General features: G+C 40.8%; 1 protein-coding gene across 3 annotated transcripts in view; it reads left to right on the top strand.

Annotated features, from left to right (window-relative positions):
• MAN2A1 (mannosidase alpha class 2A member 1) overlaps nucleotides 1–25,138 on the top strand; it is a 154,218-nt gene that overhangs the window by 32,900 nt on the left and 96,180 nt on the right. For all 3 annotated transcript variants that reach the window (XM_023749139.1, XM_023749184.1, XM_023749158.1), the window contains one exon: nucleotides 10,841–10,968. In XM_023749139.1, the coding sequence (XP_023604907.1) occupies nucleotides 10,841–10,968 (128 nt within the window). The remainder of the gene's footprint in view (nucleotides 1–10,840; nucleotides 10,969–25,138) is intronic.

Below are 25,138 nucleotides of genomic sequence, written 5' to 3'. Positions count from 1 at the left end.
CATTTATCCTCGTGTTTCTTAATTCTATTTTTAAAATTTTTATTTTAAAAAAATCTTTTATTATTGAAAGTATTACATAGGACCACCTTCTTCCTCCATTAACCTCTTCCAGTCCATTCCCGTTCTCCCCCTCCCCCCGCACCCCACCAGGCCCTCACCATCCCATTGTCTGTGTCCATGGGTTATGCATACATGCATACAAGTAATATACAGACTTTTAACATTTTTATATAGTCAAATTGATTAATCTGTTTTCTTGATATTTACTTTGTCACATCTTAAAAGGTATTCTCTAGTCTAGAAATCAGATAGAATCCTCTTTTCTCTAGTTTCATTTTTTTACCATTCACTTTTTAAAATCCTGAAATTTATTTTCTTCATGTGGTATGATGGGAGGTTCTGTTCACCATATTTCCCTCCCTCTGTTCCCTGGAGTTTAAGGATTATTTTAGTATGTATTGCTTTCTTTTATCTATTTACTATCACATTAGAGCACTTACTGTACTAGTCCCTGTTATAAGTAGTTTATAAATGGTAACTGATAATCCTCACAATCCTATGAAATAGGTACAGTGACTACCCACATTTTAGAAATAAAGCACTCACTGGTCTTTCAGGGTCACAGGCTGGGACGTGCTGCACTGGTATGCTGTTCCGTCCAGTCTGTCCAGTCCTATAGGCTGTTCCCTTTCATGCTGTGCTGCTTCTCAAAGACTTAAATAGTCCATTCTTTTTACTGATTTGAAGTGCTGTCTTTATTGTATTTAAATATGCATTGATTTCTGGAATTTCTGACCTGTTTCCTGGACTTTTCTGTTTGACTGTAATTGTTGCAGTATTATGATGTTTCATAGTCTTCCTACCGTATTAAAAAAAAAAAGGATTTTGATGAAAATTGATATAAACATTTAAAGGTAATTTGGGAAGAACTGTTTATCCATCACAAGACATTGGAGTTACCGCCCCCCCCCCCTCCCCGCCCAGTAGAACAGTTAAAATGCTTATAAGATTGGCCAGAAAGGTGGCATAAATGAAGGCTATGGACTTTGGGGGTGATGGGATGAACCAAGAGTAGCTGCCCCACCCAAAGGGGCTAGCCATTCTTCCACTTCAGCCACAATGGCAGTTCATGGGAGCCAGAGTGATCAGCATACTCCTCCAATTATTCAAGACAACTTAGAATTCCAAAATGTTATGTAAAATATCTTGACTTTAAATTGAAATGTTAGCAGCAATTTAGATTCTCTCTCTCTCTCTCACTCTCTCTTTTCACACACACACATATACAATAACACACACAGAGTAAAACAGAATTCTTAGTTTAAATTGAGCTACCTACTAGTTTTTAAACTTTTTTTAAAAAATATATTTTATTGATTTTTTACAGAGAGGAAGGGAGAGGGATAGAGAGTTAGAAACATCGATGAGAGAGAAACATCGACCAGCCGCCTCCTGCACACCTCCCACTGGGGATATGCCCGCAACCAAGGCACATGCCCCTGACCGGAATCGAACCCAGGACCCTTCAGTCCGCAGGCCGACGCTCTATCCATTGAGCCAAACAGGTTACGGCTAGTTTTTAAACTTTTATATTAAGAACTGCTCTATAAAACCCTGTGGAACTGGTGTTTGTTTTATAGGTAATTCTTTTGAATTTTAAAATTAAAAATATTTTTTTGTCTGTTTAGGTCTAACATTACTCTGTGAATACATATAATACTTCATATTTTTTTAAATTAAAATTTTATAGAGATTTTACTCAAAGTGTTTAGATTGCAAGATTTTATTTATCACATCTATAGTTTTTTTAAAGTACTTTCAGGAAGCTGAATATTTTCTTCATCTTCAGTAGATTTGGCTAAAGCTTTTACTTTTTTGGTTGGTTTTTGCACCCCCTCTCACTCCCAAAGAACTATGTATATGTTGCTGGTTTTTACCCTTGACTTTTCTGCTTTTATTTTTACTAATTCATTCTACCTGCTTTTACTAATGCTAAATGGGCCCTTTCATTTATTTTAAGGATTTGCCTTTTAGTACTGCTCTAACTAGCTTTTAAATTTTTTTTTATTATATCCTATACTAGAGGCCCAGTGCACGAGAAATTCATGCAGGGGGGGGGGTTCCCTCAGCTTGGCCTGCACCCTCTTGCAATCTGGGAACCCTCGGGCAGGCAGGCAGGCAGGTAGAGTGATTAGGGGCGATCAGGCAGGCAGGCTCCCTCCTTCCAACAGTGGATTCTGCGAGGAATGGGGCTCCCTCCTCCCTCTTGTCACAGTCCAGTTTGAAGTCTGGCCACACCCTGAAAGCATGAGACCCAGAGTTCCGCAGCAACCTGGCGGCCCAAGGCTCACAGACAGTTCTTGCTGCCATCACGCCCCAGCAGCCCAGAGCCCACAGATCTCTCCTGCCGCCACACCCCAGAGGCCCAGAGCCCACAGACCCTTCCCGCCTGTGTGCCTTGGCAGCCTGGGGTAAAAGACCCTTCTCGCCCGCCGCCGCAGCGCCTTGGATGCGCAGGGCTCACACCACCACGCTTCGGAGGCCCAGAGTCCACAGACCCTTCCTGCCTATGTGCCTCGGCGGCCCAGGGCTAAAGACCCTTCTTGCCAGCGCTGCCGCTACGCCTCAGATGCCCAGAGCCCACAGACCCTTCCTGCCTGCGTGCCTCGGCGGCCCGGGGCCCACAGATCTCTCCTGCCCACCATGCCCCAGAGCCCCAGAGCCCACAGACCCTTCCCACCTGCATGCCTCGGAGGCCAGGGGCCCACTGTTTGGTCATCCATCCTGGTTGTGAAGGCCGTAGGCTATTATCAGTATAGATAATAAAAGGCTAATATGCAAATCCACTGAACGGCGGAATGACCAGTCTCTATGATGTGCACTGACCACCAGGGGGCAGATGCTCAATGCAGGAGCTGCCCCCTTGTGGTCAATGCACTCCCACAGGGGGAGTGCCACTCAGCCAGAAGCCGGGTTCATGACTGGCGAGCATAACAGCGGTGGCGGGAGCCTCTCCTGCCTCTCCAACAGCACTAAGGATGTCTGACTGCCGGCTTAGACCCGTACAGGAGGGGGTCTAAGCCAGCAGTCGGACATCCCCTGAGGGCTCCCGGACTGTGAGAAGGTGCAGACCAGGCTGAGGGGACCCCCACCACCGAGTGGACGAATTTTGTGCACCAGGCCTCTAGTATTTTAATAAAATGTTATATAATTGTATTTATTGTTTTTCCTTGATTTGAATATGTTAGGATAATAATTTTTAATTTCCAAGTACAATTTTTCCCCCCAGTTATACTTTAGATTTAAAAACTACTTTTCATATCTTATGGTCAGAAAGTGCGGACTATACAATTTTTATTCTTTTTGTTTGGATTTGCCTGATCTGTGCTGCTCTTTTTACTTTAAGGACACTCTAGAGAGGTAGTTCAAATGGCTGGGTACTGGAGCTAGGCTGCACGTGTTGAAATAGGGCAAACTCCCATCTACTGTGTGACTTTGGGGAAGTTAACCACTCTGTGCCTCATTTTATGTTTTCTATCTTTAAGAAAAGGCTTTCTTATGTAATGTTTCTATGAAGATCACCTTTTGCCCTTCTGGTCAGATGTTTTTAGGATTTTAAAAATTTTATCCATAAAATTCTAAATTTTCACCAGTTATGTAGGTATAAATAACTTACTAAATTTTCCATCTACCAGTTCAAACATTTCTCCAGCTTATGTTTTCTGCTCTTGCTAATTAATTAATGTTTTTATTTCATTTGTTTTAGAATTCAGTTATCTAGTATTGAGTCTCTAATCTCTTTTATGCACATGTTGTTGTTGTTGTTTTTTTAATGTGTTATATTCACTGCTTTGGGGAGTTTTTTTTTCTCGAGAGTTCCTCCCCACCCCTCTCAAGCTTGCTTCTCTCTGGTATAGAGTCTGTTCTGTTCTGGCTTTAAATGCTTGGTTTTAACTATGTTTTTTATTACCCTTTAGTTGTGTGTTTTTTTTATTGTTATTTGTAAGTTCAAGTGTATTCCCCTTTTTTATTCATCCTTGAGCAATAACTGGTGTATCCACACTTGGAATTTGTTCCAAAAGAGAGTGTAACTCTGCTGAAATCCCTTCCTTTTCTACAAAACATTTTGTTTCTTTTCAATGGGTTTAGTTAATACTGTCTGGCCAACATCCATTTCACCAGATTTCCTTTTGGGAAACTGTCTCTCACAGAAATCAGGTCATCCACCTTTCTGCCTCAGGTCAGATGGGCCAGCTATGACCTGAGCTCAGTTAATCAATATATTATTTTTTCAGGGTTTTAAATCTTTAGGGAGTGAAGTGAGAGAGTAGACAGATGAAAAGAAGGGAAACACATGGAGGGAAGGTTGCAGGTCAGAAGGTTGCAGGTCATCCTTCACAGCACTGGTGCCTTTGAAAGACTCTTCCTGTCCTGTGGAATGGTCCCTGTGCTCCCCATAGCACAATAGCACATAGCCTCTTGTTTTCTTCCAGCCCTTTGTTAAGCCTCTACTTTTAGCCTGTCCTCAGTACTCTGTGTCCAGGACAATCTCCCATACATTTCTCCTTCAGCATCAGTTTGTGTTGCTGGCAAACAAGAAACCTAACCTGATAGATTATTCCTCAGATCTTTGTTGGAGAGCTGGGTTATGGAAGATGAGTGTTAGAGACCCAGCGGTCAGAAAAGAAGGTAGGGTTATGAATAGGACTGGTGGAAGGGAAGAGAGGAGCTGGGGCAGTGGGAAGATTGGGAGATCCATGAAGTGTTTGCTGTTTGTTAGGTGAGGCACCACGCTGGCTTTGTGTATCTAGCTTCCTTTTGGGTGGCCTGTAGGCCAGGTAGGAGCAGTGGCTTGGAACAATGACTATAGGAAAGAGTCTGCCACCTCAGAAGGAAATTGGGCTTGCTGTTTGCTGCTCTTGGTAAAGTGAGGCCAGGCCTGGCTCTGTCCCAGTGTAGCTACATTAGGGAGCCACCCTCTGCAGCAGTCAGGGCCTGGGAGTGGAGAGGCCTCTGCAAGAAGCGGCTCATGAAACACCTTGAGGATGAAGGATAGGGACTGTGATTAGTGTCTATTCCAAGATCCAGCTTTGCTTCAGCCCTTGGCCCTCCAGATTAGGGGCTGCTGCCAGACTATCTTAGATTCTTCTCTCTTTACTACTTGGGACTCAATGCTTATTGTTCATGCCAGGGGGTTGTAGGTCAGTACTTGTTGAATTCTTTTAGTTTCACCTGCATAATTTCTGTCTCAAATGCTACCAATTTTATGACATGAGGATGGCCCCCTTCTGATTCTCCTGGACACAAGTTTCTCTCTTTTTCTGTACTGTTGGCCATTTTACTTATGTTGGACCATATGAATTGCTGATGTTTGACTGCTTCTGATGTACAAAAATGGCAGTTTTATGTGATTCAACCCAATATTAAAGGTAGAAAATAGTAAGATGTTAGGGGTGGGAATGCAAATTAGAATCTAGTGCTTAAGCAGTTTATTCAAACTCCTTTTGAGAGCTCTTATTTTGACAGTGGGAAATATAGGCCTGATCCTCAATGATACCATTTTGCTTGAAGAAAAAATTGTTTTATAGCCACATTAGGGCCAATGATTTTGTTTCTGGTCAGGCTTAGCTAAAGTTCCCTCCCTTCTAGCTATAACCATTCACTTTTATTGATTTACTACATTTATATATAGAACTATGGTAATAGCATTTTCTTTTATTTAAATATTTTTAGAGGTTCTTGCCTAAATGTATGTTTTGGGGAAAGGCTTAATAGCTATATAGGTTTGTCCCCATTATTTAAAATTCTGAGCTTGTACTAAGCGACATTGCTGATATAATTTTTTTGATGATTAGTGTAATGCTCATGCAGTGGCTTGTTTTTCCTCAGATGAGTCTATGGATTAAATGTCTGTACCTAAATTTTCAAGCTCGTTGCCGAGCAGAACCTGTTAATTCCTGCAGAGTTTCATGTGAGCTTTTACTATCCCTGAGGAATACCAATTGATTGTGGGAACTTAACAGAAACATAACTCAAATGATCCCATAATCTATCCTAGGAGTGACTTGTTTGATTCTTTCCCCTGTGGCAGCAGTAGTCATCTCTGTAGACTTTCAAAAATGAAAATCTAGTTAACTAAAGGGAGGTCCATGCAAACAGCTAGTCTTTTCATTGTTTTGTGATTCCAACTGATTTAATCAATTATAGTCATGGTGCCTGCCTGTAGCACATATCCAGTGGATTTAAAAGAAACTGCCCTAGCTAGTTTAGCTCAATGGTTAGAGCATCAGCCCTCTGATTGAAGGGTCATGGGTTCAATTCTGGTTGCAGGCTCAACCCTGGTCCTGGTGGGGGGGGCGAGCAAGAGGTAGCCAATCGATGTGTGTCTCTCTCTCATATTGATCTCTCTCTGTCTCTCCCTTCCACTCTCTCTGGAAAACAATGGAGAAAATATACTTGGGTGAGGATTAACAAAAAAGTAAAAATAGAAAAAATAAGAAAATAAACTGCCTCACGTTAAATAATCAACACATTTTCTGTTTATGTTTATTTTGAAAATGACTGGTATTCTTTTTACTTTTTAGGTTTTCTATTTTAATATTTTTTGGCTAAGTGCAGTTAAATACTGCATGATGTTTATAAAAAAAAAAAAAACACATCAACATGTGTGCCCCGACTCAGAGTCAGGCAGCTGAAACATTAGCCTTAGTGTTTCCTTTGACTAGCACCCAGTGTATTACATATTCATTTTTCCTCTCTGGGCTCTGAGGCATTGAAATAGCTTTTACATTGCATCTGTTCCTGGTGTTGAGACCAGTGTTTAGTGGAGAAGCCCACTGAGCTGTTAGAACTTAGAATAGTTTGTGTGTTTGCCAAGTCTTGATAGACTTCTCTGTGTGGACCTTTAGGTGTGAAATAGGTTCTGAATATGTACTGGTAGGAAAGGTACCATCAGTTAATATAATTGCTGAGTTTTATCACTTTGCCAAGAAGGCAAAGTCTTTCTCTAATCGTTATACCATCCTCTTACATCATATTTCCTGCATTTATATTTAAGTCAGCCTTCTGTTCTATCTCTTAGCTATCTGTGTTTGCGTATTGAAATCAAAGAAATGTTTGAGGTTTACTTTCTTAATAATACAAGTCCAAATTTACTGATATGAATTTTGAGTTTCACTAAAAAATGTACCTCTAAAGCACCTATACATTTTATACAGGTACTAGTTAATGGTATTTAACCAACGGCTTCTGTAAAATTTACTAAGCAATGAGAAGTCAGTGTGTCTTGTGATGTTTAGGGAAAATTGCAGATTTGGATGAGTTTAGAGCCTAAATATATAAACCCTTTCACAAAGGGATCAAAGCAATGCACCACTGTCTAAAATAACTTCAGTTCTAAGCACTGAAGCAGTGGTATACATTTATTTTATAATGTATGTGTTCCATCCCATTCTCTCCAATCCTAGTTCATCTCCAACTAGGCAGTTTTGTTCTCATTCCCATCAACTGCTGGCTTCTATTTGCTTCACAGAATCTGGAAAAAGCCATGAGGACCTTCCCCACCGCCTCATCCATGGGTTACTTTCTCAGTCCTCCAGGAGAATTTCTTTGCAGCATTGACACTGACCACTCGATTCTCCTTGAAATTCTTTTTTTTTCGCTTATGACCTAGAACTCTTTGTCTCCTAGTTCTCTTCCTGCATTGCTGAGCATTCCTTTCTCATCACCTTTGATTTCCTCCTCTGCTTACTTCCTAAAAAGTCCCCATTCTGGCCTGTGGGGTAGCACCCTTTGGTTCTTCTCTTCAATGTGTGCTCATCCACACTGGTTTTAATTCATGCTGCTTCCAGACCTACAGTTCCAACCTCAATTTCTTTCTTCTTCCCTAGTTAATGGTAATAGTAACAGCTAACATTTATTGGATGCTTACTGTTCATGGGCATATTCTAAGCACTTATATGTATTTATTCAGTCAGTCCTGCAGCATTCCCTTGAGTTAAGATTCTTTATTATTCTCATCTACTGTTGAAGAAACTGAAGCAGAGGTGTTAAGGAATGCGCCGAAGGTCCCCCACCTAGTAAGTGTGGCATGAGGGTCAGTGCCAGGCAGCCTAACCCCAGAAACATTGCTCTTAACCACTGTGTGCTCTGCCATTTGGGCCACATCCACTCAGGTCTTAATCCTTGTATCTCTGTGCGAAACCCTCAGCTCAATCCCTGTTGCTCATTTCCTTCACCTTGGTCTTCCTGTGTCCAACTGTGCCACTTCTAGGTATCCTCCATTTCACCAACAGAGTTAGGTTTCTGATAGGTGAGTCTGCTCATGCTGCTTCTGTGACACTTCAATGTCAGAATCTTTTTTGCCTGGCACATACTGGCGTTTTTTCTCTGATTCCTCCTTACTTGTCCACCCTTACCTCTTATCACTTCTGGCCTTGCTGAGCCATGTGGGTGTCCTCAGGCACATGCTTTTTCCGCTTCTTAGAAATTTGTCCATGAATTCAGCTTAGATTTTTCCCCCCCTCTATACATTAGACCATCTCAATCCTATTCATTTTTCAAGACTCAGATGAAATATTACCTCATCTCGGAAGCCTTCCCTTATTTACTCCATCATTCATTCAACAAATATTTACTGTGCTAGACTTCAGGGATACAGGAGATGAGCAACTGACCTGGTCCCAACCCTCAGGGTAGAGCATGGAAGACATAACTAAACACAGTACCATAATAAAGTGTTATCTTCTATGGAAGTAAGGAGGTTATGGAAGGCTTCCTGAAACAGGCAGTATTCAGGTTGAAACCTGAAAGGTGATTAGAACTAACCAGTTAAAACAGGAGGTAACAGAGAGTGGTGAAGGAATTCTAGGTTATGAGAGGGACCAACTAAGATGGGGAAGATAGACAGAAAAAAAAATATAGGTAAGAAAATTCTGCAAAACATTTTAATGAGTGGGAGGCTTTTTATGCATTCCCCAAAACAATAGACAGAATAATCCTTAAAGTGATTATTATGTGTAGAAAATAATTTAATACATGATTATAGTAGCATCTCAGGCATCATGTTGGGGGTAAGAACTAGATTATTGACAAATGGAGCTTAGGAGTTTAGTTGCTGTGTATAGTATGTGTTATTCATTGCTTGTTTGGCTGTTCCTTGGAGCATATTCATGCCTATGGGACTGGAATTATGTAGTAAAATTGATATAGATGAAAAATTCCACCATTGGAGTGACTTTTCATTTTAGTCCTTATTTTTCTAATTAAGAGTAGTAAATAATTTATTTCTGAAATTTTCCAAAAGATATGTTTGGAAATACTGAGATAAGGAAGTCAAGTTTCTATATTTGATGGCTAGAGATTAAATCCCAAATCCGTCCAACATCTCAGGCTTCCAGGTACTGGGCATAAAGCGTAAGAAGTGGGGGTCTGGTCCATGGCATCTAGAGCATGGCTAACTCAGGCAATCACCAGGAAGATGAGAAAAAGAACTAACTAGAGGCTAAGTCCACTGACGGTAAGAGCAGTACTAATAGTCTTGAATTTAGTTTGTATTCTTGAAGAAATACAAGTTTTAAATTATAAGTTCTTGATTTGGGCCTGTGAGAATCTGAGGTTTGACTGCACATTTTGTTTTCTTTAGACAATATAATGAGCCGTCCTGTTCTCCATGCGAAATTATATTAGTTGGTGATTCCTATGGCAGTACAGATTTAATTAACATTTTTAAATTTCTTGCAAGGAATCATTCTTTCATTCATTTTTAGAAATTGTGTCCAATATTCACTCTGTTGCTGGTATATGATCATGCATATGTTTGAATAAATCAGATGTTGTGTTAATGCTGTGGCTTCTGTTAAAGGCTTTGTAGGAAAATACTTCTCTGTCTTTTATGCCTTTGCTCTGCTTCAGCTAAATTTGACTTGGTACTTGGCTGCTATTGGTGGGTATCCAATGATGTGTATCCTTATTAAAGTTGCTTTTTTTCCTGAAACTTTACACCATTTTCCAAACCATCTTGTTGCAAATCGACAAGTCTGTGGCACTTAAGTTGTTTGCTTAAATTCTTGACTTTTATATTTCCTCAGGTACTTCATCAAATTTTTAATAGTTTGATTTCTTTTTTTCCTTATCAAAGGAAAGTATCTTCTTATAATAATTGAATATTTCTAGGACTGGAGATCTAGTTACCTTTTATGATATTGTGGCAAAGAAAGGAGTATCCAATGGACAGATAATGATAATGTTAGAGCTTTTCACTCAATAATGAAAAATAAACTATGTAGCCTACATTTTAACTGAATCTTGAGCAAAGTGCTTTATAATGTTTCCTGTATTCCCAGAGGCATGTGCTATTTACTAGCTTCTCCTTCTGTGTAGCTTGTATGATTAACTTACCAGTGTCAGTGGGGCCAAAATAAATATTGATTTTTCAATATAGGGGTTTTGAAACAAATGCCATGCTTAAAGTGACAGTCCTCCAATAAACACTCATCAAGCATATACTCTGAGTAAAGCACTTTGCTAGGTGCTTGCAAGATTTAGAAATAAATCAGATGTGGCTCCTGCTATCAGGAACCTTTGAGGTTGTGAGGGAGATTATACCCTGATGAACAGGAACTTCCAAAGTGTCCTGCAGGCCTAGGATGGGGGGGTGGTCACCTCAGACATTCAAGGGTCCTAATTTTGAAATTCATTCATTAGTTTAAAAAAATATTTTAACAATTAGTATAATAAATACCAATTTATTTAAAGGCTGTCCCGAATGTTTATGCTGATTTTAATTTATTTGAACTTTTCTTATATATTAATGTAAATTCTTACATTATTTTCTTTCTAGTTTACTAGAAAATGGTCAGTTGGAAATTGTAACAGGTGGCTGGGTTATGCCTGATGAAGCTGCTGCACATTATTTTGCCATAATTGACCAACTAATTGAAGGACATCAGTGGCTGGAAAAGAATTTAGGTACGTATCGATGTCTTTCCCCTTCATTTGGACTACTTTGGGCAGTTAATGTGGGGGATTTTGAGATGAGGCTCTATTTTATTATTTTAAACTAGAGGCCTGGTGCACAAAAATTTGTGCACTTGGGGGGGTCCCTCAGCCCGGCCTGTGTCCTCTCGCAGTCTGGGACCCCTCGGGGGATGACCACCTGCTGGTTTAGGCCCACTCCCTGGGGGATTGGGCCTAAGCTGGCAGTCAGACTTCCCTTTGGCAGCTGGGGAGCCCTCGGGGGATGTCCACTTGCCAGTGGGGAGCAGGCCTAAGCTGCAGTCGGACATCCTTAGCGCTGCTGAGGAGGCGGGAGAGGGTCCCGCCACCACGTCTGTACTGGCAGCCGTCAGCCTGGCTTGTGGCTGAGCAGAGCTCCCCCTGTGGGAGTGCACTGACCACCAGGAGTAGCTCCTGAATTGAGCATCTGCCCCCTGGTGGTCAGTGTGTGTCATAGGGACCAGTCATTCCCAGTCGTTCTGCTGTTAGGGTCAATTTGTATATTACCCTTTTATTATATAGGAGTGTCTGGCCAGCCTGGGTGAGGGGCTGATGGCTGTTTGCAGGCTAGTCACAGCCCCTTCAGGGTGGGGGTCCCCTCTGGGGTGCCTGGCCAGCCTGGGTGAGGGGCTGATGGCTGTTTGCAGGCTGGCCACAGTCCCTTCAGTGTGGGGGTTCCCCCTGGGGTGCCTGGCCAGCCTGGGTGAGGGGCTGAGGGCTGTTTGCAGGCTGGCCATATCCCCTTCAGGGGGGGTCCCCACTGGGGTGCCTGGCCAGCCTGGGTAAGGGGCTGAGGGCCGTTTTTAAGCTGGCCAAGCCCCCCAGCGGGGACCCTCACCCCATGCGGGTGTGGCCAGCTTGGGTGAGTGGCTGATGGCTGTTTGCAGGCTGGCCACAGCCCCTTCAGGGTGGGGGTCCCCGCTGGGGTGCCTGGCCGTCCTGGATGAGGGGTTGAGGGCCATTTTCAGGCTGGCTAAGTCCCCCAGCGGGGACCCTCACCCCATGAGTGTGTGGCCAGCCTGGATGAGGGACTGATGGCTGTTTGCAGGCTGGCCACAACCCCCAGCCACCCAAGCTCCCAGTGGAGGCTGGCTGGAAGCAGGTATCTGGGATTTATTTGTCTTCTATAATTGAAACTTTGTTGCCATTAGTGGAGGCCACAGCCGGCTCAGGGCAGGCGGGAAGCTTGGGTTCTTCCATCGCTCGGGCAACCAAGCCTTCTGCTTGCTCCAGCTCCATGGCTGCCGGCCACCATCTTGGCTGGCTTAGTTTGCATATAGTCACTCTGATTGGCTGGTGGGCATGGCTTAGGGCATAGTGAAGGTACGGTCAATTAGCATCTTTGTCTTATATTAGTGTAGATAATGAATTTTCCCAATACTTATTATTTTCAAATAATTTATATTTTATTAATTTATGTTGTTTCTTTGCTCATGAGTTATATAGATATGATATAGTCTTTTAGGGTCATCTACCTTATTTAATCTACTATTTTATCTATTTTTTTACCTATATTTTTAATAGTTAGAATAACTTTTTTCCAAACGTATCCCATTGGGATTTTAATTATATGCTACTTAACACACTTGGTCATAAGAGGCAAAAACCTAATTTACTAGCTAAGGATATAAAAAAAAGTATTAATTTTATCATTGAGAATTCCAGATATATGGTAGCTTCAGGTAAGGTTGGATCCAGGGGACTCAAAGTATGTTGTCTGAGCACTGTCTCTGGCTCTGCTCTTTTTTACATGGTTTCAATCCTCTCCTGGCTCTCACCCCATGGTAAGATGGCCATAGGAAATTAAGACTCATCTTCACAGTCTAACAACCAGGAGGAGTTTTTCCTAATACTTTACCTAATTGGTCCAATTTGAGTCAGGTGCTTATTTCTGAGCCAGTTACTGTGGCCAGAAGTATAGCAGCTGAAATCACCAAGGCCTAGTTTGGTGGAAATGGTCATGGGGATGAGGGGTTTGTGGGGTCAGCCTCACCTGAAGCATGTGAATGGATGGGCCCTCCATGGGGAAGGAAAGGTCCTGTTATTACAAGAAGTGGGGAAGAGGATGCTACGCTAATAAAATCACATGTTCACTACAACTCAAAAGGACATGGGACTAACTGAAATTTTTGTGATATTTAATATTTTCATTCTGTAACACGAAATTTTTTTAAAACATTTACTAACTCTCAGTACAACTTTATAGTTCCTGTATGTAAGCAAACATGTTTTTATTGATGTTATTTCTAGATATTACTTAAATTTTTTGTATGTAGAGATAAAATCCCTATTAATTTTTTCCTCTATGTTTTAGTTTGGAATAATTTCAAACTTGAAAAATTGTAAGAATACTAGGTATAAAGAACTCCCATAAACTCCTTAACCATGTTCACCAGTTATTAATATTTCAGCATATTTAAATTATTTTTCTTTTTTCCATATTGTTGTCATGATTGTTATTATTGTTAGAATAAGTTGAAGATATCATACCTGTGCAGAAAAGAGATAACATAATAGATCGGAAACTGCTATCCTTAGAAAGGTTTTGATTGCAAGGTTGGCCCTTGGTTGGTGTCTGGAGGCTTGGATTTCCTAAATGCTAAGAGTGGCTTGCTGTGTTTAAGTTATTTGTAAAATCCAATGTAGTTTATGCTAAATACTTGTTTTTCTTCTGAGAGTCTATAATCTCAAGATATACTAGGCAGAGGGTGCCTACCTGACCAACCCCAATGAAAACATTGGACACTGAGTCTCTCAAGAGCTTCCTTGGTTGACAGTATTTCAGGTGTTGTCACAGTTTGGTGCTGAAGGAATTAAATATGTCCTGTGTGACTGCACAGGGAGAGGACTTTTAGAAGCTTGTGCCGGTTTCCTGTGGACTGTGCCCTTGCCTTTTCCGTTTGCTGATTTAGCTTTGTATTCTTTCACAGTAATAAATCATAGCTGTGAGTATAGCTGTGTGTCAAGTCCTGTAGATTTTCTTAGCAAATCAACTGGGAAGTAGACCTGAATACCCCTTGATTTTCTAAGCCACAAGAGTATTGTAAGCTAAGAATAGTCATTTTTAAAACCTCAGTTTTTACGGGATTTTTCTTTATGTTTAGCTTTTATTGACATAATTTATATGCAGCATAACATATAAATCTTAACTGTAGAGTTTCAGTTTTGACAAATGTACATAACGCATTTAATCCACATCTTCCCCACTCCAGAAAGTTCCTCATTCTGCTCAGCTCTCCCCTTCAGCCAGCTGCTCTCTGATTTCTATCACTGTACTTTACTTTTGCCTATTTAAGAATTTCACATATATGGACTCTTTTAGATCTGGCTTCTGGTGCTCAGCATACATTTTTTTCTTATACGTGTATTGTTTAACCTATAAAATTCACCCATTTATAGTGCATAGTGCAGTATTTTTCAGTACATTTACAGAATTGTGCAACCATCTATTTTTAGGACTTTTTCAACATCCCAAAGAGAAACCACTTACTCTCTAATAGTCACACCACTTTCTTACTCTCCTTCCTTCCTTGCCTCAGGCCCAGTCAACTAGTGATCTCCTTTTAAATATATGGATTTGACTATTCTGGATATTTCACATAAATGGAATCATATGGCCTTTATGACTGGCTTCTTTCACTTTTAGCATTATGTTTTCAGGTTTCATCCATGCTGTAGCAAGTATTGTGATTCATTCCTTTTCATAGCAGAATATTCTGCTGCTTGAATACACCACATTTATTTATCTTTTCTTCAGTTGAACATTTTGATTGTTCCCCTTTTTGACTGCTATGAATAATGTTGCTGTTATACAATTGTGTTCAGTTTTTGTGAGGACATATGTTTTCATTTTTTTGGGTATAGACCTAGGAGTGTATTTACTGGGTCATATAACTTCGTTTAGCATTTTGAAGAGCTTCCTAATTGTTTTTCAAAATTGCTGCACCATTTTACATTCCCACGAGTAATATAAGGGTTCTAATTTCTCCACATCTTCAACAACATTGGCTATTGTCTTCTTTTTTTTTTTTTAGCCATATTAGTGTGTGTGAAATGGTATTTTATTATGGCTTTGATTTGCATTTTCCTAAAGACTAAAGATATTAAGTATCTTTTCATGTGTATATTGCCTATTTGTATACCTTCTTCAGAGAAACGCCAATTCAAATGATTTGCCTATTTAAAAAAAATTTTTTTTTGAATAGTCTGAGGAGGATAGGTTTTAGTTCTTCTTTGAATGTTTGGTAGAACTCCCCGGTGAAGCCCCCCAGACCAGGGCTTTTGCTTGCTGGAAGTTTTTTGATTACTGCTTCAGTTTCATCAGTAGATATCGGCCTTTTCATGTTTTTTGATTCTCCCTGCTTGAGTTTTGGAAGATTGTATTTTTCTAGGAATATGACCATTTCATCTAGGTTGTCCAGTATTTTGAAGTAGTTATTTGTAGTATTTTTTGTGTGTGTGTCTGTGGGATCAGTTGTTATTTCACCTCTTTCATTTCTGATTTTGCTTACTTGGGTCCTCTCTCTTTGTTTCTTGGCAAGCCTGGCTAGAGGTTCATCAATCTTGTTTATCCTTTCAAAGAACCAGCTCTTGGTTTCATTGATCTTGGTTTCATTAAATGTTTTTGTATGTCATTTATTTTCTATCTGATCTTTATTATTTCCTTTCTTCTGCTTACTCTGGGCTTTTCTTGTTGCTCTCGTTCTAATTCTTTGAGTTTTAGGTTTAGATAATTTATTACCATTTTTTCTTGTTTTTTTGAGGGAGGGCTGTAGAGCTATGAACTTCCCTCTCAGGACTGCTTTCATTATGTCCCATAAATTTTGGATTGTTGTGTTTTCATTGTCATTTGTTTCCAGGATGCTATTTATTTCTTCTTTGATCTCTTTGGTAACCCAATCATTGTTTAATAGCATGCTATTTAGCCTCCAAGTGTTTGATTTTTTTCATTGTTTTTATTGTAGTTGATTTCTAATTTTATGTCATTGTGATCTGAGAAGATGCTTGATATTTCTGTCTTCTTGAATTTGAAGAGAATTTGCCTGTGTCCCAATATGTGGTCTGTCTTTGAAAATGTCCTGTGTACACTTGAGAAGAATGTATATTCTGTAGCTTTGGGGTGAAGTGTTCTAAACATGTCGATTAGTTCCATCTGATCTAGTGAGTCATTTAGGATTGCTGTTTCTTTGCTGATTTTTTGTTTAGAGGATTTATCCAGTGATGTCAATGGGGTATTAAAGTCCCCTACTATGATTGTATTACTGTCAATCTCTCCCTTGATATCTTCCAGAAGTTTTCTTATGTATTTGGTGGTCTAGTTTACCAATTTACCCTGAGTGCATATATGTTTACCAGAGTTATACCCTCTTGTTGAATTGCTCCCTTTAATATTATCAAGTGGCCCTCCTTATCTTTGTTATGGCCTTCAATTTGAGGTCTATTTTGTCAGATATAAGTTTGGCTACCCCAGCTTTTTTTTCATTTCCATTTGCCTGAAAAACTTTTTCCATCCCTTCACTATCAGTCTGTGTGAGTCCTTTGTTCTGAGGTGGGTCTCTTGTAGATAGCAAATATATGGGTCATGTTTTCTTATCCGCTGAGCTACCCTGTGTCTTTTGATTGGAGCATTTAATCCTTTTACATATAAGGTTACTATTGATAGGTACTTGTTTATTGCCATTTTTATTCTTTATGCCAGGCTCCTTCTTCCCTTTCTATTTCTTCTTTTTACAGCAGTCCCTTTAGCATTTCTTGCATTGATGACTTGGTGGTAATAAACTCCCTTAGCCTTTCTTTGTCTGTGAAGCTCCTGATTTCACCTTCAATTTTGAATGAAAGCCTTGCTGGGTATAGTATTCTTGGATTCAGACCCTTGCTTTGCATCACTTTGTATATTTCAAGAGGAAGGCACACTTCCAAGCTCTTCCTATGAAGCCAGCATTACCCTAATCCCAAAACCAGATAGATACTACAAAAACAAAGAATTACAGGCCAATATCCCTGATGAACATAGATGCTAAAATCCTCAATAAAATTCTAACAAATCGGATCCAGCATTACATTAGAAAGGTCATACACCTTGACAAAGTGGGATTTATTCCAGGGATGCAAGATAGATACAATATCCACAAATCAATAAATGTTATACATCACATAAACAAATTGAGAGACAAAAATCACATAATCATATCAATTGATGCAGAAAACACTTTTGACAACATCCAACACCCTTTCTTGATAAAAACTCTCAGCTAAGTGGAAATAGGGGAATCATACCTCAACATAATAGAAGCCTTATATGACAGACCTACAGCCAACATCATACTCAATGGGCAAAAACTAAAACCATTTCCCCCAAGAACAGGAACAAAATAGGGATGCCCATTTTCACCACTCCTATTCGACATAGTACTGGAGGTACTAGTCATAGCAATCAGACAAGAAGACATCCAAATTGGACAAGAAGTAAATAAAAGGCATCCAAATTGGAAAAGAAGAAGTAAAACTGTCATTATTTTCAGATGACATAATATTATACATAGAAAACCCTAAAAATTCCATCAAAAAACTACTAGATTTAATAAATGAATTCAGCAATATATCAGGATACAAAATTAACACCCAGAATATATGGCATTTTTATACACCAATAATGAACTCACAGAAAGAGAAACTAAAAAAAACAATTCCATTTACTACTGCAACAAAAAATTAAGATACCTAGGAATAAACTTAACTAAGGAGGTAAAAATCCTGTACTTGAAAAACTACAGGACATTGAAAAAAGAGATAGAGGAAGACATAAACAAATGGAAGAATATACCATGTTCATGGATTGGTAGAATCAGCATTATTAAAATGAACATACTACCCAAAGCAATCTACAGATTCAATGTAATTCCTATTAAAATACCAATGGCATATTTCACAGACCTAGAACAAACTCTCCAAAAATTCATATGGAATGAAAAAAGACCCTGAATAGCCACAGCAGTCCTGAGAAAGAAGAACAAAGTTGGAGGGATCCCAATCCCAGATATCAAGCTATTTTACAAAGCCACTGTTCTCAAAACTGCCTGGTACTGGCACAAGAACAGACATATAGACCAATGAAACAGAATAGAGAACCCAGAAATCGACCCAAGCCATTATGCTCAATTCATAATTTGACAAAGGAGGCAAGAGCATACAATGGAGTCAAGACAGTCTCTTCAATAAATGGTGTTGGGAATATTGGACAGATACATGCAAAAAAATCAAAACTGAAACTAGACCACCAACTTACAAAATACACAAAAATAAACTTAAAATGGATAAAGGACTTAAACGTAAGATGGGAAACTATAAAAATCTTAGAAGAATTCATAGGCAGCAAATTATCAGACATTTGTCATAGCAATATCCTTACAGATACAGCTCCTAGGACAATAGAAACTAAGGAGAAAATAAACAAATGGGACTACATCAAAATATAAAGCTTCTGCATGGCAAAAGAAACCAACAAACCAAGAGAGCCCACTGCATGGGAGAACATATTTGCCAATGTTATCACCGATAAGGGTTTAATCTCCAACATTTATAGGGACTCATACAACTTAACAAAAGGAAGATAAACAATCCAATCAAAAAATTGGCAAAGGACCTAAATTGGCACTTCAAAAGAGGACATATAGAAGGCCAAGAGACATGAAAACATGCTCAAAGTCAATCATCAGAGAGATGCAAATCAAAATGACAATGAGGTATCATCTCACACCTGTAAGAATGGCTATCATCAGCAAATTGACAAATGATAAGTGCTGGTTAGGATGTGGAGAAAAAGGAACACTCCTGCACTGCTGGTGGGAATGCAGACTGGTGCAGCCACTATGGAAAACAGTATGGAGTTTCCTCAAAAAAATTTGACCCAGTAATCCCACTTCTAGGAATATATCCCAAGAAACCAGAAACACTAATCAGAAAGGACATATGTTCATAGCAGCACAGTTTACAATAGCTAAGATTTGGAAACAGCCTAAGTACCCATCACCAGATGAGTGGATTAAAAAAATGTGATACATCTACACAGTGGAATACTACACTGCTGTGAAAAAGAAGGAACTCTCATCATTTGCAACAGCATGGATGGACCTGTAGAACATATGCTAAGCTAAATAAGCCAGTCAGAGAAAGATAAATATCACATGATCTCACTCATTTGTGGAATATAATAAACATAAATTGATGAATAAAAATAGATCCAGAGGCAGAGAAGCATTGAACAGACCGTCCAACCTCAGAGGGAAGGCAGGTGAGGGAGGGGGTAAGAAATCAATCAAAGGACTCATATAAACATAATTCATGGACACAGACCGTAGGGGTGTGAGGGCATGTGCTGGAGGGTGAGATCAGCTGGGGAGAGGTCAGTGGGGGGAAAAGGAGACATATGTAATACTTTAAACAATAAAGAAAAAAATTTTTTTGGTCTTTTTCTTGTTGACTTGGAAGAGTTCTTTATATATTCTTTATACAAGTTTCTTGTTGGATAATGATTTGCAAGTTATTTTTTTCATTCTGTGGGTTGTCATTTCAGTTTCTTGAAGGGGTCCTTTGATGAACAAAAGTTTCAATTAAGATGAAATCCATTCTATGAATTTTTGCTTTAATCACTTACGTTTTTGATGTTATATTTAAGAAAATACTTTCTAACCCAAGGTCATGAAGATTTACTGTGACCTTGTGTCTGCCAAGTATCTGCCATGCCCAGCTTAGACTTGGATCACAAGGAATAGAAGCAGGTGAATTTCATCCAAGGGTCTATCCTGTCCCTTTGGAGACTCCTTTAGACTTTTCTTATTTTGCTCCCAGCCTAATCAGGCTGTCTCCTGAGTCATTTTAATATGTCCCCAGGATTCTTTGACCAGTTCTTTAATTTGTGGCACAAAAATATGTTCCAAGAGGAGAACCAAAATGGCGCCATAGGTAAACGCCTGTACTTGCTGCCTCTTACCACCACATCAAAATTACAACTAAAATACAGAACAGCTATCATCCAGAACCACGGGAAAGCTGGCTGAGTGGAAGTACTATAACTAGAGAGGTAATGATGAAAGCACACTGAGACTAGTAGGAGGTGTGGAGGTGCGGAACGGGCTGGTCTGGCACCCAGGTGTGCCTCTTTTTTTAATCAGGAGGGAGATACAAGTTCCCGCTTGCTCTGAGCTTTAGTGCTGGGCAAGTTCTGGGGGACCCAGACACATATAGGGAGAAACTGGACAATCCGGCATCACGGCAGGAACACGGGGCAGCTTTCTTCCAGAGGGAGGTGCTCGCAATGGTCATTGTTCCTGTGCTGGGACCTACCTGGTGCAAGGCTGACTGGCAGCCATTGCTGTTTGCTCCACTCTGGCGATTCCCTGAGACCCTGCCCCACCCAATTTACAACCCCACCCATGCTGTGCGCAGAGGCTTTTGCATATGAATGGCCTGTCCTTTCTCAGCCTAAAACAAGCTGCAGCTGGCTCAGGGAGCCCCAAAGCTATCAAAAGAATGCCTAAGGCCAGCACCAACAGCAGCCTGCCTTGCTTCACAACTGGGCCCCATCTGGGCACTTCCAAACCCCATACAAAAAGGAGGAATCTGCAGATCTCTCTGTAGCTCCTGCTGGGTGGCCCCAGGCAGTGGCTAACTTTGCACCTACTTGGAGATCCAAGAGCCAGTGTACCCAATGATCAGTGTGAGACCATACCAGATTACAACTCTTCACATCCCTAAGTGACACACTCAAGGGGCAGACTCAGTGAGCACCAAAGCCCCACTGAAGCAAGTCCTGCCCCATAAGGGTGTCTCCTGCACAGCAGCTCTTCCATTGTAGATGCAGCTGGTCCTCACAGCCAATTGGCTTGGAGGTCAATTCCTTCCAGTGATACCAATAGCAATCAAGGCTCAACTACAGCAAGACTGTGCACACAGCCCACAAAGGGGTGCACCAAGACTGTCCACTTAGGTAATTGGGGAGGCTGAGCCACTCGCCCTATAGGACACCTACTACACAAGGCCACTCTATCAACTCAAGGAGACTGAGCAGCTACCCAAAACATAGATACAAACACAGAGAAGCAGCCAAAATGCAGAGACAAGGAAACGTGTCACAAATGAAAGAAATGGAAGAAAACAAACTACTGGATATAGAGTTCAAAACCACAGTTATAAGGTTACTCAAGAATCTTCTAGAAACTTCCAAGGAACTTAGTGAGACCTTCAAGGATCTTAGAATGCCAAAAAAATGGAAAAAGGACCAGTGAGAAATTAAGCATACACTGACTGAAATAAAGAATAATATACAGAGATTCAACAGTAGACTAGAGGATCCCATGAATCAAGTCAAAGATTTGAAATATGAGGAAGCAAAAAACACCCAACTGGAAGAGCAAAAAAAAAAAAAAAGAATCCAAAAATCTGAAGATAGTGTAAGGAGCCTCTGGGACAGCTTCAAGCGTACCAACATCTGAATTATAGGGGTGCCAGAAGAAGAGAGAGAGCAAGATATTGAAAACCTATTTGAAGAAATAATGACAGCAAACTTCCCCGACCTGGTGAAAGGAATAGACTTACAAGTCCAGGAAGCACAGAGAACCCCAAACAAGAGGAATCCAAATAGGACCACACCAAGACACATCATCATTAAAATGCCAAGGGCAAGAGACAAAGAGAGAATCTTAAAAGCAGCAAGAAAAAACAAGTTTCCTACAAGGGAGTACCCATACGACTGTCAGCTGATTTCTCAACAGAAACTATGCAGGCCAGAAGGGAGTGGCAAGAAATATTCAAAGTGATGAATGCCAAGAACCTACAACCAAGATTACTTTATCCAGCAAAGCTATCATTCAGAATTGAAGGTCAGATAAAGATCTTCACAGACAAGAAAAAGCTAAAGGAGTTCACCACCACCAAACCAGTATTAAATGAAATGCCTGAAGGATATTCTTTAAGAAGAGGAAGAAGAAGTAAAGGGTAAAGATAAAAAATTATGAATAAAGTGACAACAAATACATATCAACAAGTGAATCTAAAAATCAAATGAATAAAAAAAAATTGGTCAACAGAATAAACTGGTGAATGGAATAGAATCAGGGGCATGGAAATGGAGCAGACTGACAATTCTCAGGGGGAAGGGTTTGTGGGGGGTGCGAGAAGAGATTGGACAAAGATCTTATATGCATGTATGCAGTACCTATGGACGCAGACAGTGGGGTGGCGAGGGCCTGGGGTTGGGTGGAGGGGAGCTATGGGGGGGAAAAGAGAGACATCTGTAATAATATGAACAATAAAGATTTAAAAAAAAGAAAAAAATATTTTCCAGGCTTACCTTGTACTTCCCAGCCTCAGCCCTGGAATAAGCCATTTCTTTAAGTTTTAATAGAGCATGGTATTTAGAGACCCATACCTGGAAGCTATAGTGTGCTCATTGGCACTGAGGTGTTAACTTCTTCTAGGCCCATGTAGTGTACAGAGCAAGCAAGTGTGTGCACATACATTTGTATTTAAAACCCTAAGTTAGTACTGATAGTTCCTATTTTAATTCAATATCATAGGGTGCATTCCAGTCTCCCATATACATATTTATATTCCTCTTTCTTAACAGTAAAAATTTTGGCCTCCTCATCCTAATTTGTTTACTCTTTGAATACATGAAAAGTAATTTCAGAATTGTTGAACCAATACCACCACACACCAATAAATTGCTAAGTAGAGTTCAAAATTTCTTTACAGTTTTTAGAAGTAAATTACATATGTGAAATACACAAATCTTATGGGGTCAGTTTTTTAAGTTCTGACACATACTCTTGGTCCTCTGAGAGTTCTGACTTTTCCTTTTCAGTCTCATTTGCTGGGTTCCCATCTTGGTGTTCATCTCCAGTATCCTATATAATAAAACCCTAATATGCAAATTATCCGAACAACAGCATGACTGGTCACTAAGATGTGCACTGACCATTGGGGAAGACACTCAATGCAGCACTGCTCAGCCAGAAGCCAGGCTCATGGCTGGCAAGCACAGCGGCGGTGGTGAAAGCCTCTCCTGCCTCCGCTGCAGGCAGGGAGGTAAGGAGCAAGGGGTCCTGGACTGTGAGAGCCTCAGACTGCGAGAAGGATGTCTGACTGCAGGATCCCTGGGGGGAGGGGGGGATCTGGCCTAAGCCAGCAGGTGGACATCCCCCTAGGTGTCCCAGACTGTGAGAGGGCACAGGCTGGGCTGAGGGACATCCCCCAGGGCATGAATTTCGTGCATCGGGCCTCTAGTTGTTCTATAGAGGTCTTTCCACTGCTGTCTTTTCTGTTATTCTGTGTTACACCTATTTACATGATAGTGTCTGCAACTAGAGTCAGAACTAAGATTAATTCATTTTTGTAATCCTAGGGCCTCTCTTAGTCTTAAATATATGGAAGGTGCTAAACAGGTGTTCGGATGAAAAAACACACACAGTAATATTAGTTACATTGATTTATAGATTGTATGTAGAAGCTGCCTTTAAGAATCCTGAATAAATAAATGATCAGATATGTATAATACCTGCAGATAATTTATTTCAATAATTTATTCCAATTCTAATTGGAATATTTATTTATTTATTTTACTTTTTATCCTCTGAAGTTGAGATCTTTAGTCAATGGCTCTTAATATTGGTGGCAGTCATATGTGAAAAATAACAGTGACATCTAAAGCACCAGCATCAAAAACAGAGAGAACAGACTGACTATTGATAGAGGGAAGGAGGTTGGGAGACTGAATGAAAAAGGTGAAAGGATTAAAAAGTACAAATTGGTAGTTACTGAATAGTTTGAGTTGTAAATTACAGCATGGGAAATATAGTCAATAATATCATAATAACTATGTATGGGGCCAGGTGGGTCTTTGAAATATCGGAGTATCACTCTGTAAAGTACATTATTGTGTAATCATTATGCTGTACATCTAAAATTAATACACAGAAAAATCTTGAATGTACTAGTAAACTAATTGAAAAAAATTTAATGCAAAAAAGCCCTTAACATTTAATAAAATATTAAATCTTAAGTTATTTTGGTCAGTCCTGCCACTGTATAATAAGATGATTTGGAGCAGTTGTAAGGTATAAAAGACAGCCTAAATATTTAATGTTGGGATTTGGGAGTACAAGTTGAAATGAGTTAGCTTACTTATCCTATCTAATAAAAGAGAAACATGGTAATTAGCCGTACATCCGCTACCCTTCCCATTGGCTAATCAGGGCGATATGCAAATTAACTGCCAGTCAAGATGGCGGCCGGCAGCCCTGCACTGAAGCGAACAGGGAGGCTTGCTTGCTCCAGTGACAGCGGACTCCAACATTCCCCGCCTGACTTGCCGGTCTCTCAGCTGCAACTCTAAGCAACTATGTTGCAAATACAGAAGCTAAACAAAACCCCAGAAACCTGCTTTAGTCAGCCGGGCTTCAGCCAGCCGGACCGCAACATTGTATCAAATACAGAAGGTAAACAAAGGCCAGAAACCTGCTTTCAGCAGCCCAGGCCTCAGAGCTAAAGCTGGCCCAGAATAAAAAAAGAAAAAAGAAAAAAAGGAGCGGTTGGGAGCTTCAGTCACCCGCCAGCTTGAAAACGGCCCTCAGCCCCACCCAGACTGGCCAGGCACCCCAGTGGGGACCCCCACCCTGATCCAGGACACCCTTCAGGGCAAACCAGCCGGCCCCCGCCCGTGCACCAGGCCTCTATTCTATATAGCAAAAGGGTAATATGCCTCCCGGCACCGGGATCAGCGTGACAGGGGGCAGCGCCCAAACCCCCTGATCGCCCTGCGGCTCTGTGTGTGACAGGGGGCGGGGCCACAACCTCCCTATCTGCCCTGCTCTGTTCCTGACAGGGGAAGGTGCCCCAACCCCCTGATCAGCCCTGCTCTGTGCCTGATAGGGGGGAACTCCCCAACCCCCTGATCGCCCTGCGGCTCTGTGTGTGACAGGGTGCGGTGCCCCAAATCCCCCCCCCCCCCACGAACCCTGCTCTGTGTGTGACGGGGTAAGAGCCATGAACATCCCATCGCCCTGCCCTGAGTGTGACAGTGGTGGTGCCCCAACCCCCTGATCGGCCCTGCTCTGTGGGTGATAGAGGGCGGCGCCCCAACCCCCTG

Source organism: Myotis lucifugus, unplaced genomic scaffold, assembly GCF_000147115.1.
Source record: "Myotis lucifugus unplaced genomic scaffold, Myoluc2.0 scaffold_0, whole genome shotgun sequence".
Classification (NCBI taxonomy): domain Eukaryota; kingdom Metazoa; phylum Chordata; class Mammalia; order Chiroptera; family Vespertilionidae; genus Myotis; species Myotis lucifugus.
This window is presented reverse-complemented; position numbering and strand designations above follow the sequence as displayed.